Source organism: Salvelinus fontinalis, chromosome 1, assembly GCF_029448725.1.
Source record: "Salvelinus fontinalis isolate EN_2023a chromosome 1, ASM2944872v1, whole genome shotgun sequence".
Lineage (NCBI taxonomy): Eukaryota > Metazoa > Chordata > Actinopteri > Salmoniformes > Salmonidae > Salvelinus > Salvelinus fontinalis.
The window spans coordinates 42,514,894-42,527,913 of NC_074665.1; the positions used below are offsets into that span (position 1 = coordinate 42,514,894).

General features: G+C 40.4%; 2 protein-coding genes across 6 annotated transcripts in view; both read right to left on the minus strand.

Moving 5' to 3' along the window:
* LOC129854764 (MAGUK p55 subfamily member 3-like) overlaps positions 1-6,365 on the minus strand; it is a 30,592-nt gene extending 24,227 nt beyond the window's left edge. For 2 of the 5 annotated variants that reach the window (XM_055921919.1, XM_055921922.1), the window contains exons 1-2: positions 6,026-6,361; positions 5,275-5,344 (exon numbers count right to left, since the gene is read on the minus strand). The gene's annotated coding sequence lies outside the window, so the exon portion shown is untranslated. Of the gene's footprint in view, positions 1-5,274; positions 5,345-6,025 lie in introns of all 5 variants that reach the window. The other 3 variants (XM_055921937.1, XM_055921940.1, XM_055921929.1) reach the window with 3 other exon arrangements.
* A 1,579-nt stretch (positions 6,366-7,944) lies between these two features.
* The window catches only part of lrp2b (low density lipoprotein receptor-related protein 2b), a 124,468-nt gene continuing 119,392 nt past the window's right edge, over positions 7,945-13,020 (minus strand). The window contains exons 76-83 of the mRNA XM_055921948.1: positions 11,096-11,160; positions 10,755-10,881; positions 10,424-10,490; positions 10,108-10,245; positions 9,568-9,669; positions 9,259-9,321; positions 8,954-9,010; positions 7,945-8,683 (exon numbers count right to left, since the gene is read on the minus strand). Of these exons, the coding sequence (XP_055777923.1) occupies positions 8,642-8,683; positions 8,954-9,010; positions 9,259-9,321; positions 9,568-9,669; positions 10,108-10,245; positions 10,424-10,490; positions 10,755-10,881; positions 11,096-11,160 (661 nt within the window). The 3' untranslated portion in view covers positions 7,945-8,641. The remainder of the gene's footprint in view (positions 8,684-8,953; positions 9,011-9,258; positions 9,322-9,567; positions 9,670-10,107; positions 10,246-10,423; positions 10,491-10,754; positions 10,882-11,095; positions 11,161-13,020) is intronic.

Sequence of the window (13,020 nt, forward strand, 5' to 3'; positions counted from 1 at the left end):
GAGGCTCCTCAGAGGAAGAACGGGAGGACCATCCTCCCCAGTGAATTTCATAAAAATCAAAATGTTAAACCATTGAAAAAGTAATAATTTTTAGATAAAACTATACAAAACATGTTCACGTGACAAAATAATTTATTAAAACACACTGTTTTGCAACGAAGGTCAACAGTAGCCTCAACATCACTCTACATAAACCTTCACCGTACATAAACCTAACAGGGGTATTACATATCAAGAATCATTTTCAATTTGTTAAATACTTTTATGGTGCGTATTGCTTTTTTGTTTTTACATATACTGAGCATTTAAATATTATTTTTAATGATATCTTAAATAATGTGAAGAAGGGTTTGTTCTCTGCCCACCTCATTTTATGGATACAGAATCTTCCATGAAAGATGAACAAAGTAACAATGAAAGTTAAATCAGGGTCCATATCATTTGGATCAAAATAAAAAACGTAACATCAGAGTCTCTCAAATTAAAATTAATAGTCGTTTCTTTTAAATAAAATCTTCTAACTCACTCCAAAATCTTCTGACATAAGAGCAGTCCCAAAATAAATGGTCAAGAGTTTCTGGGTCACAACCACAAGATACACATTTGATATCAATAGCTATTTTAAATCTGTGTATAATAAAGGTCTTTACAGGGTCGATTCTATGAATGAGTTTGTATGATACTTCTTTAACCTTATTAGATATACAATATTTACCAGACAACAACGAAACTTTGTTCCAGTTCACTTGTCCTAGGGCTGCATTCCAGTACATTTTAGCAGAGGGAATAGTAACATATTGACATAGTTTCCTTATATACATGTTATTACATTTATAGTTTAAAATGTAAATTCCTTCTAATTGTATTGAGGCTACAAATTCCTCAATAGTTGCATTTGGAGTAGTGTTATATTCTCCTAAAAGAAGAATAGCACCTTTAGGGACAGCTCTAACAACAATTTGATACTCCTCAGGAGTGAATGTAACAATGTGTGTTCTCATAAATGCTGGATAATCATATAGTTGTCCATCATTATTCAATAATTGTTTAACCCAAATAATGTTGTTGTATATCGTGTCTTTATTATTCCAGATTGTATACCTATGTGGTGAAAAATGTTTGTACATGAGGTTCCAAGTTAGAAGTACTTGTTTATGAAAGTGTGCATGCTTAATAGGGATTTTACCCATATCAAAGTTGCATTTTAGTAAGAATTCTAGACCACCAATCTGTTGGAATATTAAATTAGGGATGATATTCCAAATGCAATCCTTATTTCTTAAATAGTTTTGTATCCATTTAATCTTAAATATTCTATTTTTTTTATAGTTTTAAAGTTTTATAGATTTAAAATCCAGAGCATTCAACACTCCTTCACTTTGGGTACTTCATATTACCGCTTTTCTTAAATAATGAGGTTTATTCCTCCATATGTAGTTAAATAATTTAGTATCAACCATTTTAGTTACTGACAGAGGAACATCCAAGGCAAGGGAGGTATAAACTAATATGGACAGACCTTCAGATTTTTATAAAAGTACACGTCCAGATAAAGAAAGATCTCTTAATAACCAGGAGTTAAATCTCTTTCCAATTTTCTCTACAATAGGAGAGAAACTTAAGTTGGCCCTTTCTTTCTGATCTTTGCTAACTTTAATACCAAGATATGTGATCACATCTTTTACAGGGATATTACATACTGAGTTTAAGTCACATCTTTTCAACGCAAATAATTCACATTTCCTAATATTCAGAGATCAACCTGATACATGTGAGAAGGCATTAATACACTCAATAGGTTTCCTGAAACCATTATGATCTTTAAAAAAAACAGTGGTGTCGTCAGCCAATTGTGAACATTTTATCTCTTTGTCTTGTATCTGAATACCCCTAAAACTATCCTTATTTATATGAAGTTGTCACGATCGTCTTGAGGTGAATGAATGGACCAAGGCGCAGCGTGATATGAATACATCTTCTTTTATTGGAGATGAAGACAAAACGAACACTATACATAAAAAAGAAAGAAACCAACAAAACGACCGTGAAGCTATAAACGTAGTGCACAGACAAGCAACAAACGTTCAACATAGACAATCTCCCACAATCACCTAAAGCCTATGGCTGCCTTAAATATGGCTCCCAATCAGAGACAATTAATGACATCTGTCTCTGATTGAGAACCAAACCAGGCAACCATAGACTTTCCTAGAACTCTCTCCTGAACACAACCCCATACACTATACAACACCCCCTAAACAATACACACACCCTAAACTAGACAAAACACACAAACTTCCCATGTCACACCCTGACCTAACTAAAATAATAAAGAAAACAAAGAATACTAAGGCCAGGGCGTGACAGAAGGGCCATAACTTGTGTGACCAATAAAAATAAGAAAGGAGAAATTAGGCATCCATGTTTAATTCCACGTCTAATGTCGAATCTCTGTGAAGTACCATGGGATAATTTAACAGAGCTGTTACTATTATTGTAAAGTGTCTTAATTACACCTTGAAAATATTAACCAAAACTCCAAAAATCAGTCTCAAATTTTTTTTTTCTCAACTGTATCAAATGCCTTGTAAAAGACTACAAATAAAATAAAGCTATCTTCCATAATGTGCTCATTGTAGTCTATCAAGTCCAATACTAGTAGAATATTATTACATATATGTCTGCCCTTCATAAAACCAGACTGGGTACCATCAATGATTTGGTCAAGACCTTTAAGTCTTTCTGCAAAGATGGATGCAAGTAGCTTTTCATCATTGTTCATTAATGTGATTGGTCTCCAATTTTCTAACATCATAGAATCTTTGTTTGGTTTGTGTATTACAGAAATGAGGCCTTGTGTCATAGAAACAGGCAGGACCCCTAAATCAATTGCCTCCTTAAAAACATTAAATATAAATTCAATAATATCCTCCTGAAAATATTTATAGAATTCACTAATAATGCCATCATTCCCTGGAGATTTGTTCTATTTTATCTCGCTGCTGACTATGACTATCAACATAACACTGGAACTCTTCCAAGTCAAGTTAAGGTAAGCTTTAGGTTGTATTAATTTATTGCCACTGGGGCCCGCCAGTGTAACTGCTTACTGACTATACACTAACGTTACTGCATGATTGGAGTGGGTTTACTAACGCATTAGTTCTATTAGCTATATTGACTAGGACGTTACTTGAGCTAATATGGGGACAACGATGTAGGCTGTGTGTAGCGATTATGACATGGTTTGGCTTGGAAAGGTTTCTTCACCTGGTCACATATAGCTGATGTGTTGTTCATTGAAGTCCACAAAGAAGGGAAAATTGAGAGGAGGAGAGTGCATAGAGGCTAGAATGAATACAACGTGGCTGCTATGAAAGTGAACTGTGTTTCTGCGTGATCAATGGTGTATACATTCCACCGATTCTGTTGAAAAACGTTTCTTAAACGGGAAAAAAAACTAAAAACGGGGACAAAAATACCAGAATTTGTCCAATAGAAATTCTTGTTTTCAACTGTTGGACTAATCATTACACCCTAGATAAACTAGATGCAGGCAAGAGTTTGCAAGGCGGTATTGAATGTGTCACTGTCTGTCCATGTGTCACTGTCATCTAAAATTTCTCTCGACCTCTGTGCACCTACATTGTAAACTTTAATTCATAGGCTAGGTTGTAGCATCCTCATGATGGGTATAGGGAAAATTAGAGTATCATGTAGTAGCCTAAACCTAGCGATGTTACTTTGAACTTGGTGAATGGAATATGAATGACAGTCATCCAACATGCTGTAGTAGAAATACGGTCATGCTCATTAAAGAAAATATCATCCTCCCTCATCATAAACAGAACCGACCGCCACTGGTGTAAAAAATGCTAAAAATTCTACTTTTGATATTAATTTGACAAAAGCTGGATCCCTTCTCTCTCCTCACTTCGCCCTCTCCATTCCTCTTCGTTACCTCCCAACCCATCTTTCTATCCCTCCCTCCCTCCTATCCCTCCTTCATCCTCCCTATCCCTCTTCTTTCTTTCTCCCTACATCTCCTCCCTACCCCTCTCCCTCTTACCCTTCTTTCATGTCCACATCTTTCCCTCTCTCTTACTCCCTACCATCCTCTCTGCCCTTCCCCCCTACCTTCTTTCTCTCCCTCACCATCTTCTCTGTCCATCCCCTACATTCCTCCATCCCTCCCCTCTCCAGGACTCGGATAACAAGCACTGGAGGAGAGCTTAGAGTGGACAGCCTTCTCCCACTGACATTTGTCTGCCTGCCACTGAACAACATAACATTTCTTACTGGCTATATGGTCCGGGACAAGAGGAATGCCTTTGGTAGTACTTTCTAATACAGAGTGGTATGTAGAATAGTAGTGGGACTACAATCTGTTAGTACCATCTGTGGCATGGTACTCTGTTACATGAACACTGTACTATATTGCTGCATGCAGTAGTTTTGTAGTGAGGGTGGTGAGAGGATTATCATCTGGTCCAGAAGACTAAGCATTAGACAAAGAGGTCTGCACTTTTAGCCAAGTCCCTAAGCGTCGGGCTAATGGACATGGTTCCAACAGTGTTAAAAGCCAAAATCAGTTGTCTGTTTAAACTTGAGAGACCTAAATGATAAGCAGTGTGAACAGATTCTAAAGAGATCGTTAAGATATTTTCTTCAAATCTGTTATAGCTCACTCCTGTAGTTAAGGTCTTGTGTCTCAGGACCACATCAGCCTATTGAGACAAAGCCTATAAGTATTAGCTCTGACACAAGTCTTCAGGTCTCAGGCAAGGTTACTCATCATTACGTTGCGTAGACATACAATAGCCTTTCAAAGTGCCTGTCTCTATGACAGATGGTGAACCCCCTCAGCTATGCTATCTAAGGTCACAGTATCATATGATAGCACGGTCTTCATTCAGCAGATTTTGACCCCTTGTTGTTGACCTCTCCCTCTCTCTTCCTCCCTCTCCCTCACTCTCTCTCTCTCCTCCATCTCTCTCCTTTCCCCATCTCTCTGTCAATGCCAAGGGTGGTGTCACGCACAAACACACATGCACTCTCCTCTCTTTCTTCTCTCTCGCCATCCCTTTTTCTCTCCCTCACCACCTGTTTGTCTGCTTGTAGAGTCGGATGAAGAGTGGATGATTTATCTGTTGTTGTGGGTGATGCCAGAGAGGGGGAAGGCAAGGTCACTCAAAACACAGGCCTGGCACCATCTGCCCGTCTACCCAGTGTGTGTGTGTGTGTGTTGGTGCATGACACAGCCCATGGCCTCACCTGTTATCCTTAGGTAATGGTTGACTGCCTGGTCTGCAAACAAACCTCTTTCCTCTGTCCGTTAAAGTGTCTGAAAAGCAACGAGTTGGTGTAAGCAATGTGATGGCTTACGGCAAGTGGTTTAAAAATATGCTGTAGTATTTAAAAAAAGAAATACCGTGAGATGACCAGATCACTCTAAGGTCATGTATTGAATCATTCCAGGCCAAAGAGAGCAGGGGCGGTCATGCAAGGTAAGAATGCAATGTGTGTCCTTGCTATTCCACTACTGATGTTTCATAATACTTGCTCATCTTTGCAATTCAAATGCAATTTGTATGAACGGATATAATTAGTCTGAGAAGTTGACTTTGCATTAACACAGCACACGCTTATCAACATGGACACCCCCCCCCCCCCACACACACACAGAACACAAAGACATACTAAATGTATCATTCAACCTACAGTTCCATGGCAGTTCCAACGCTACCTCTAATTCCAAATCAAACACAAAGCAGCTATAGCAAACTAAATTGATTGGATTTAAAGATTACATATGGCAATCTATAAACCCACTACACTTGTTTTTGTCAAATCTAGCATTTGGAGAATCCTAGCAGGTTTCACAAGAACACACACAAGGCTGAGCATCCCTGCAGCTTTCACATAAATGTGCACACACGTTGTCTCTTTCATTGCTGAATCCTTCCCTCCTGCTGAGACAACGTCTGCCAGAATAATTATAAATGAAACAGAATAAGATCCTTACCTTATTCATACTCTGCTCTGTCTGTGGTGTGTATCTGTGTGGGCGTGTGTGCATTGGCAATCCCTCCCTTTTACTCCTTTGGGTTGGTGCCTAGCGCTGTCTTCACTCCTGTGTAAACCTGCCATTAGCTTCCCTGCTAGCTGTATCACTCTCTCCTCCTCCTCACACAGACACGCGTTCAGCACTGCACTTCTCTGGTCCTCCCTTTCTATCTCTCGCTCAGTCTCCTCCCTCCCTCCCCCTCTCTGTCTATCTTCATTATATCACTCATGCCGTTCCTCTCTCTCTCTCACATACAGACGCATGGATGCAGGATCTGTGGTCCACCCCTTGCCTCTCTCTCTTTCTCTAACTGCTTCACCAATGCTGCTGATTGTGACATGCTTGAGCTGATAAGCAGATTTGACATGTGGGGGTAGTAGAACTAAAACATGCCTATGAATCATTATGGGGTGGCAGGTTGCCTAGCGGTTAAGAGCATTGGGGCAGTAGCTGAAAGGCCGCTGGTTCGAATCCCAAGCAGGCTAGGCGGGAAAAATCTGTCGATGTGCCCTTGAGCAAGGCACTTAACCCTAATTGCTCCTGTAAATCGATCTGGATAAGAGTGTCTGCTAAATGACAAACTTAGAAAAATGGGTTCCAAAAGGGTTCTTTGGCTGTCCCTATAGGGAGAACCTTTTTGGTTCCAGGTACATGGAACCCCAAAGGGTTCTACTTGGAACCAAAAGGGTTCTACCTGGAAATGAAAAAGGGTTCTTTAAAGGGTTCTCCTATGGGGACAGCCTAAAAACCCTTTTCGGTTCTAGATAGCACCTTTTTGGTTCTAAATTTACCAGTCCCCCTACTTCACTCCTTTTCTGCCCCCCATCCCTCCACCACCGCACCATCACTCCACTCTGTCCTCCATCTACTCCCTCTCTCTCTTTTAGTGCCCTACACTCATACGAGAACCCTTTGAAGATCCCTTTGTGGTTCCAGGTAGAACCCTTTTGGTTCAAGGTATAATTTTTGGGTGTTCCAGGTAGAACCCTTTCCACAGAGGGTTCTACCTGGAACCAAATAGGGTTCTCCTATGGGGACAGTCGAAGAACCCTTTTGGAGTGTAGTTACAGTCCACTCAGTCAAAGGGGAAACCTTGATGTGATAAGACATTTATGATGGCAGGATGAGAGGAGGGAAAGGTAGAGGAGGACAGGGGAGGAGAGGTGAGAAGAGGAAAGGAAGGGAGTTGCAGAGTGCTGTCGTCATTGCTTTTGTTCCCCCATCAGTAATCATTAAGGCGTGGCTATGTGGTTAGTGTAGGGCTGTAGGCTTTTATGGCTGAGCAGGGAGCACAGCAGCCAAGTTCAGTGGGTCACAGCAAACACTACACGGGAATCAGGGTCATCCTACTCAGATGATACCAGGGTGAGTCTCTATGCTGATTGCTTGGCAAATATGTGTGGAGTGGACAGACACAAACACAAAAAAGGGATGCAGAGAATGGGGGAGGGAAGGAGAGAGGGAGAGAGTATATATGTATATGTAGCCTACTGTATTGTGGTGTGGTGGCCAATGTCTTATTGTTAATACTAACATAATTACCATCCATATTGACCTTCATCCAAACAATTCAACAGATTATTGGTCAGATTATTACACTTTTATTGATCTCATAATTAGGGCCCTGTGTTTTGGTTAATCATGTCACATGACCTGGATTTTTAAAGCCTTTTCTAGAAATGAGAATTATACCAAAAATGAAAGAAACTGTCTGAGGATGGTGCTGGGGACAGTTTGATGAAAAAGCTTTAAATAAAGTTTAAAATTCAGGTCATGTGACATTATTAAGCAATACACAGGGCCCTACTCATAATAGCTAGGATGAAGATATCGAAGGCCTGATTGCCAAGGTTCATTGCCAAGAACACTTTTGAAACTCGACAACAAACGGTTTAATCTTACAGTATCAAACAAGATAATTTACAACATCATATACATCAGTCTGTTTCGCTGTATGACGAGAGTCAATCAAATATAATTAATCACAGATTGTAATCATAAAAATATAGCCTTAGTTATAAATACTTATAGCTAAGGCACATCATTCTAGAAACATCCGTTCTACCGTTCACCCACTATCGCATCACTTCCTTCAACTGCTCTGGGCCCAGTTTCCCAACAGCGATGGAACTCGTGAGTGTTTTAACGATGCATTGTTCTTACAACGGCTGAAGGTGTAACACGCGTTTCCAGAACACCACGTAGAGTTAATGTTCACTCGGTGTTACGTTGGAGAATATGTCCATATCGATAGGATCAAATGAAAGGCAGCGCTGCTCTCGGATCAGCTTTCTCCATTCAAATCTTACCTTTTAAATTATAAGTATTCCACAACACTGACAAGGGATCAGCTCCTACAGAGAAATTAGTCTAATGCTTACCCAATAATAATCCACTAAATCACATCATTGCGCACATCATGAAATATATTGAGGGGGAAAAATGACAGTAGGTTAGCTTTAATAACCCATTTTCCAACCAGGGAGAGGTGGGGGAGGTATGATTAGTCCAGTGTTAGTCCTAGTGTTCAGTTTAGTCCTGTTGTTTTGTCCACTGATTTGCCTGGTGTGGAGGTCAAATGAAGGAGTCTGCTGGGGTGGATGGGTAAGTGGGATCCTGTCAAAAGAGCATTAGAATGAAGACAGACAGTATTTGATCTGGTGTGTTTAAAGATCTGAAAGTGTTTGAGGTGTGCTTGATGTAGCTTGGAGTTATTTGAAACTAGAAAGTATTATTAAGTATTCTACCTGGGTCTACAACTTATATTCCACTGCCATTATGCATAAAGACGACATCAGTACACCGAAGCGCATACGAAAGCAATAAAACACACATTCTACTGTAGAATGCAGAGATGGATTGTACACTTATTTCTTGAACACTCACCGAGAACATTGGGTTTATGAAACTGTCGTCGGCATTGTCATCAGGAATGGGTTCGAACTGAGGAGGGTGGCGTGAAAGAAACAATTATTGGCATTCAGGTAAATTAACATGAACTTATATCTCAAACATAGACATCATATGACCATATTCAAGTACGCATAACATTTACAGTATTTTCATAGTACGGTATACACAGAGAGCGCTGTACACTACAATTGAAACATGACAGTACTCATCATCATATATAATTTTCACAAAGTACAGAGTCGTAGCCATGTCTAATTGTCCTTTATCTCCATGGATACCTTTAGTGACTCGTCGGTGACTGGTTCCTCGGGAGTCAGTTCATCTGGATTCTCAAAGGCCCCCTAAAATGGCAGCCAGAAAAAAAAGGTATAAAAGCCTGAAGGGAGAGTTCACCTCAAAATCAAAACGTGTCAGTCTGTTGGAGTTAAGACCACATTTAAAGGGATAATCCACCCTATGTCAAAAGTCAGCTAAAACTTTAAAAAGTGAACTATCCCATGAAAATGAAAGCAAGCTGACCAGCTTTTATTTTATATGTGAACTATAACTAGCTCCTTAATGTGTTTTTTTTCCAAAATGGTGCCAACCTCGACTGATACAGTATTAGCAGGTGTGGCGCTAGCGTCGGGCTCAGGGTCAGGCTCAGCTACCACACAAACCTCAGCAAACAACGGGTTCTCAATGTTCTCCTATAGAACCAAGGACAACGTAAAGAACAGTTCAGAACTACACGCAAGATACAGTCGACAGGGTGGTCTTCCTCATGTCTGAATGACATTGGCATACTGCCCAGTGCATGTCCCTCAAAACAATAATAATACACTTTTTAACTAGCTCTCAATTGAAACTCCAAAACAAGGGTCTTCAATCTGGCCCACAAGCTGATTGGATGTGACCCGCCAGTGTTGTCTTAGTAAAACTAAAATCATAGAACTGCTGAAATCCACATTGGGATGATTTAACAGAATACAGTACATTATAGGGCTCCCAAGTGTCCAGCATTGTCCGGGTTTGGCCGGGGTAGGCCGTCATTGTAAATAAGAATTTGTTCATAACTGACTTGCCTCGTTAAATAAAAGGTTACATAGTACATATATTAGCTAATAAAGTATATTTGGTGTATTAACCATTGCTGTCCCATTGGGCACAAGGGTGGCAGTAGCGATACCGTTAGGGGCAGGTCTCTCAACCCCCTCAGCTGCATAGGCGGGGTTCTCAAAACTCTTCCCCCCTGCCTCCTCCATAGAAACAGCAGTACAGGGCTCCTGATGAGACATTGATGAGACAAAGATGAGACATAGACCGTAAGACTATGTAAAGAGACCCCTTGCATGAACATAAGCTAACCACAGTACTGTAGGCGTCTGTGTGCTGGAAAATACTGATTGAAATACTTTAATGTTTTTGTTTTATGGATTATTAAGAAATCATGATCAGACAAACCGCTTTGATGCTTGGGCCCGGGTCATTCCCCTCCTCAGATGGGTCAGAGCTTTGATTTGGGGCACCCCTGAAAATATCCAATAAAAGTACACTTGGTATGAATGAAAGGATTAGGATACAGATATTAGCTCTGTATTATGAGGAATCTTAGCTTTAGCATTAACATCCCTTTAGAATCGAATGGGTTGTTGGGCTAGCTTTAGCATTAGCATCCCTTTAGATTTAGATTCTAATGAGATGGGGGGCTAGCTTTAGCATTAGCATCCATTTAGAATCTAGTGGGCTAGTGGACAAGATATAGTGCGGCAGTACCTGTGGAACTGTGGCTCACCTGAAGCTAGGCATACTTGGCATGATGTGGCTTATTGTCTCCATGACACTGGCCTTCCTCTGGGCAGCATAGACCAGACCCCCAAGGAGAAGAACTATCAATACAGTCACCCCGATGGCTATACCCACTGGGAGGGAGGGAGGGAGGGAAGGAGAGGGGGTTTGGGTGAGGGAGAGGAGAGAATGAGAGAGAGGGTGAAAGAAAAGGGAAAGAAGGATGTGAGGTGAAATGGATAAAGATAGAGACAAAGGGGAGACGGAAAGACATTGAGATCTTGTGGTATGGAAAGAAATATGTATGAACAAAATAACGATGGATCGTGGATATACTGTAGCATGTACCTGAAGACGCGACCACCCCAAATATATTTATCTCGCAAAAGTCTCCCCGCCATTCTGGAGGACATCTGAGGAAAAAAATGTAACCAATGTTATACAGAGAGCGGTAACACCGGCAGGGCTCGTACGCCATCCATAATAAGGACAAAGTCACACGTTATGTTCAGGTTATTTGTTGAATTTAAGACTTTTTAATGCCACTTGGAATGCAAATCAATAGCAATTTTGAGGTTTGCAAGCGCCACACACCTGCTAATATTCCACTCCACGTTGGCAAAAAGTAGTACTTTTATGTTTGAATTTCACCAAAGGCTATAACCTACGGTACATGGCTCATAATATTATCAGGCAGGTGTGCTATTTTAGCAATGTGCATTCTCCTGTAGCCTAACGGATGTAGTAGCATAGTAGCTAGGATATAGATGGCTGAAGCATGGGGTTGCCCATCTATATTTGTTTAGGCTACCCCAATGGGCAAATCATTAGCTAAATCACAAACTCTAGGCCTAAGTGTTCAGAATTTTGGCTTCAATACCAATATCAGTTTAGTATAATGATGCTCAATATCATAACGAAACCATGTGTGAAAATGCCTTAAAGTCAAATATACAGCTATGTTACTGTATAAAACACGTGGTCAACTCTCCATCTGGAAATCCAAGCCACTGGGTGTGCAGGCTTTTGATCCAGCACTGCTCAAACATATTGTGTTTTCGCTGTAAAACACTTAATAAATCGGAAATATTGTCTGGAATCACAAGATGCCTGTCTTTCATTTGCTGTACACTATGTATTTTTCAGAAATGTTTTATGATGAGTAATTAGGTATTTGACGTTGGTGTCTGTAATTATTCTGGCTGCTTTCGGTGCAATTTCTGATTGTAGCTGCAATGTAAACTATGATTTATACCTGAAATATGCACATTTTTCGAACAAAACATAGATTTATTGAATAACATGTTATATGACTGTCATCTGATGAAGTTGTTTCTTGGTTAGTTTGGTTGGTTCTTGGTTAGTTAGGTTGGCTTTGTGCATGCTACCTGTGCTGTGAAAAATGTCTGTCCTTTTTTGTATTTGGTGGTGAGCTAACATAAATATACGTGGTGTTTTCGCTGTAAAACATTATAAAAATCTGACATTTTGGCTGGATTCACAAGATGTGTACCTTTCATATGCTGTATTGGACTTGTTAATGTGTGAAAGTTAAATATTTCTAAAAAATATCTTTTGAATTTCGCGCCCTGCACTTGCAGCCATAAGAAGTTTTAAGTAAAGTTGTTTTTCGGACTAAAGCCTACCTGTCTCTGTGTCAATCTCTGCACGCTCAACCCAACACCCCACGGTTTACCACACAAGTAAGACATGAAACAAGTTTAATCTAAAATGTTAATGGAATGCATGATGGATATTTTGATTTGTAATGTTTTTTGTGCATATTGACCGGGGGCAATTGTATGATTAAACAGTACAAATACGACCTACGCAGATCGATCAAGATGATGAGTATAGGGACAAAGTGGAGGAAAAGAGGTGGACACGAGGTGCATGAGACGGGCTTCTAACGATCACGGATTACCACCAACGCCGCCCTACCGGATGAGCTAGACACCTTTTTCTCACGCTTTGAGCAAAACGACTCTGAGCTGTTGAGTATAGCCCTTGACGACAACAAGAGCTATGTGCTTACAGTCTTCACGGAGGATGTATGCAAGTCATTCAAGCGTGTTAACCCTCACAAGGCTGCCGGCCCATACGGCATCCCTAGCCGTGCCCTCAGAACATGTGCAGACCAGTTAGCTGTTGATGGCGCCGACAGACATGGCAGCTCTGCTTCTAGCTCCTAAGCAACTCTGCAGTGTTTTGTTTTTTTGTGTGTTATTTCTTACATTATTAGCCCAGAATGTTTTTTCTGTTATTACATACAG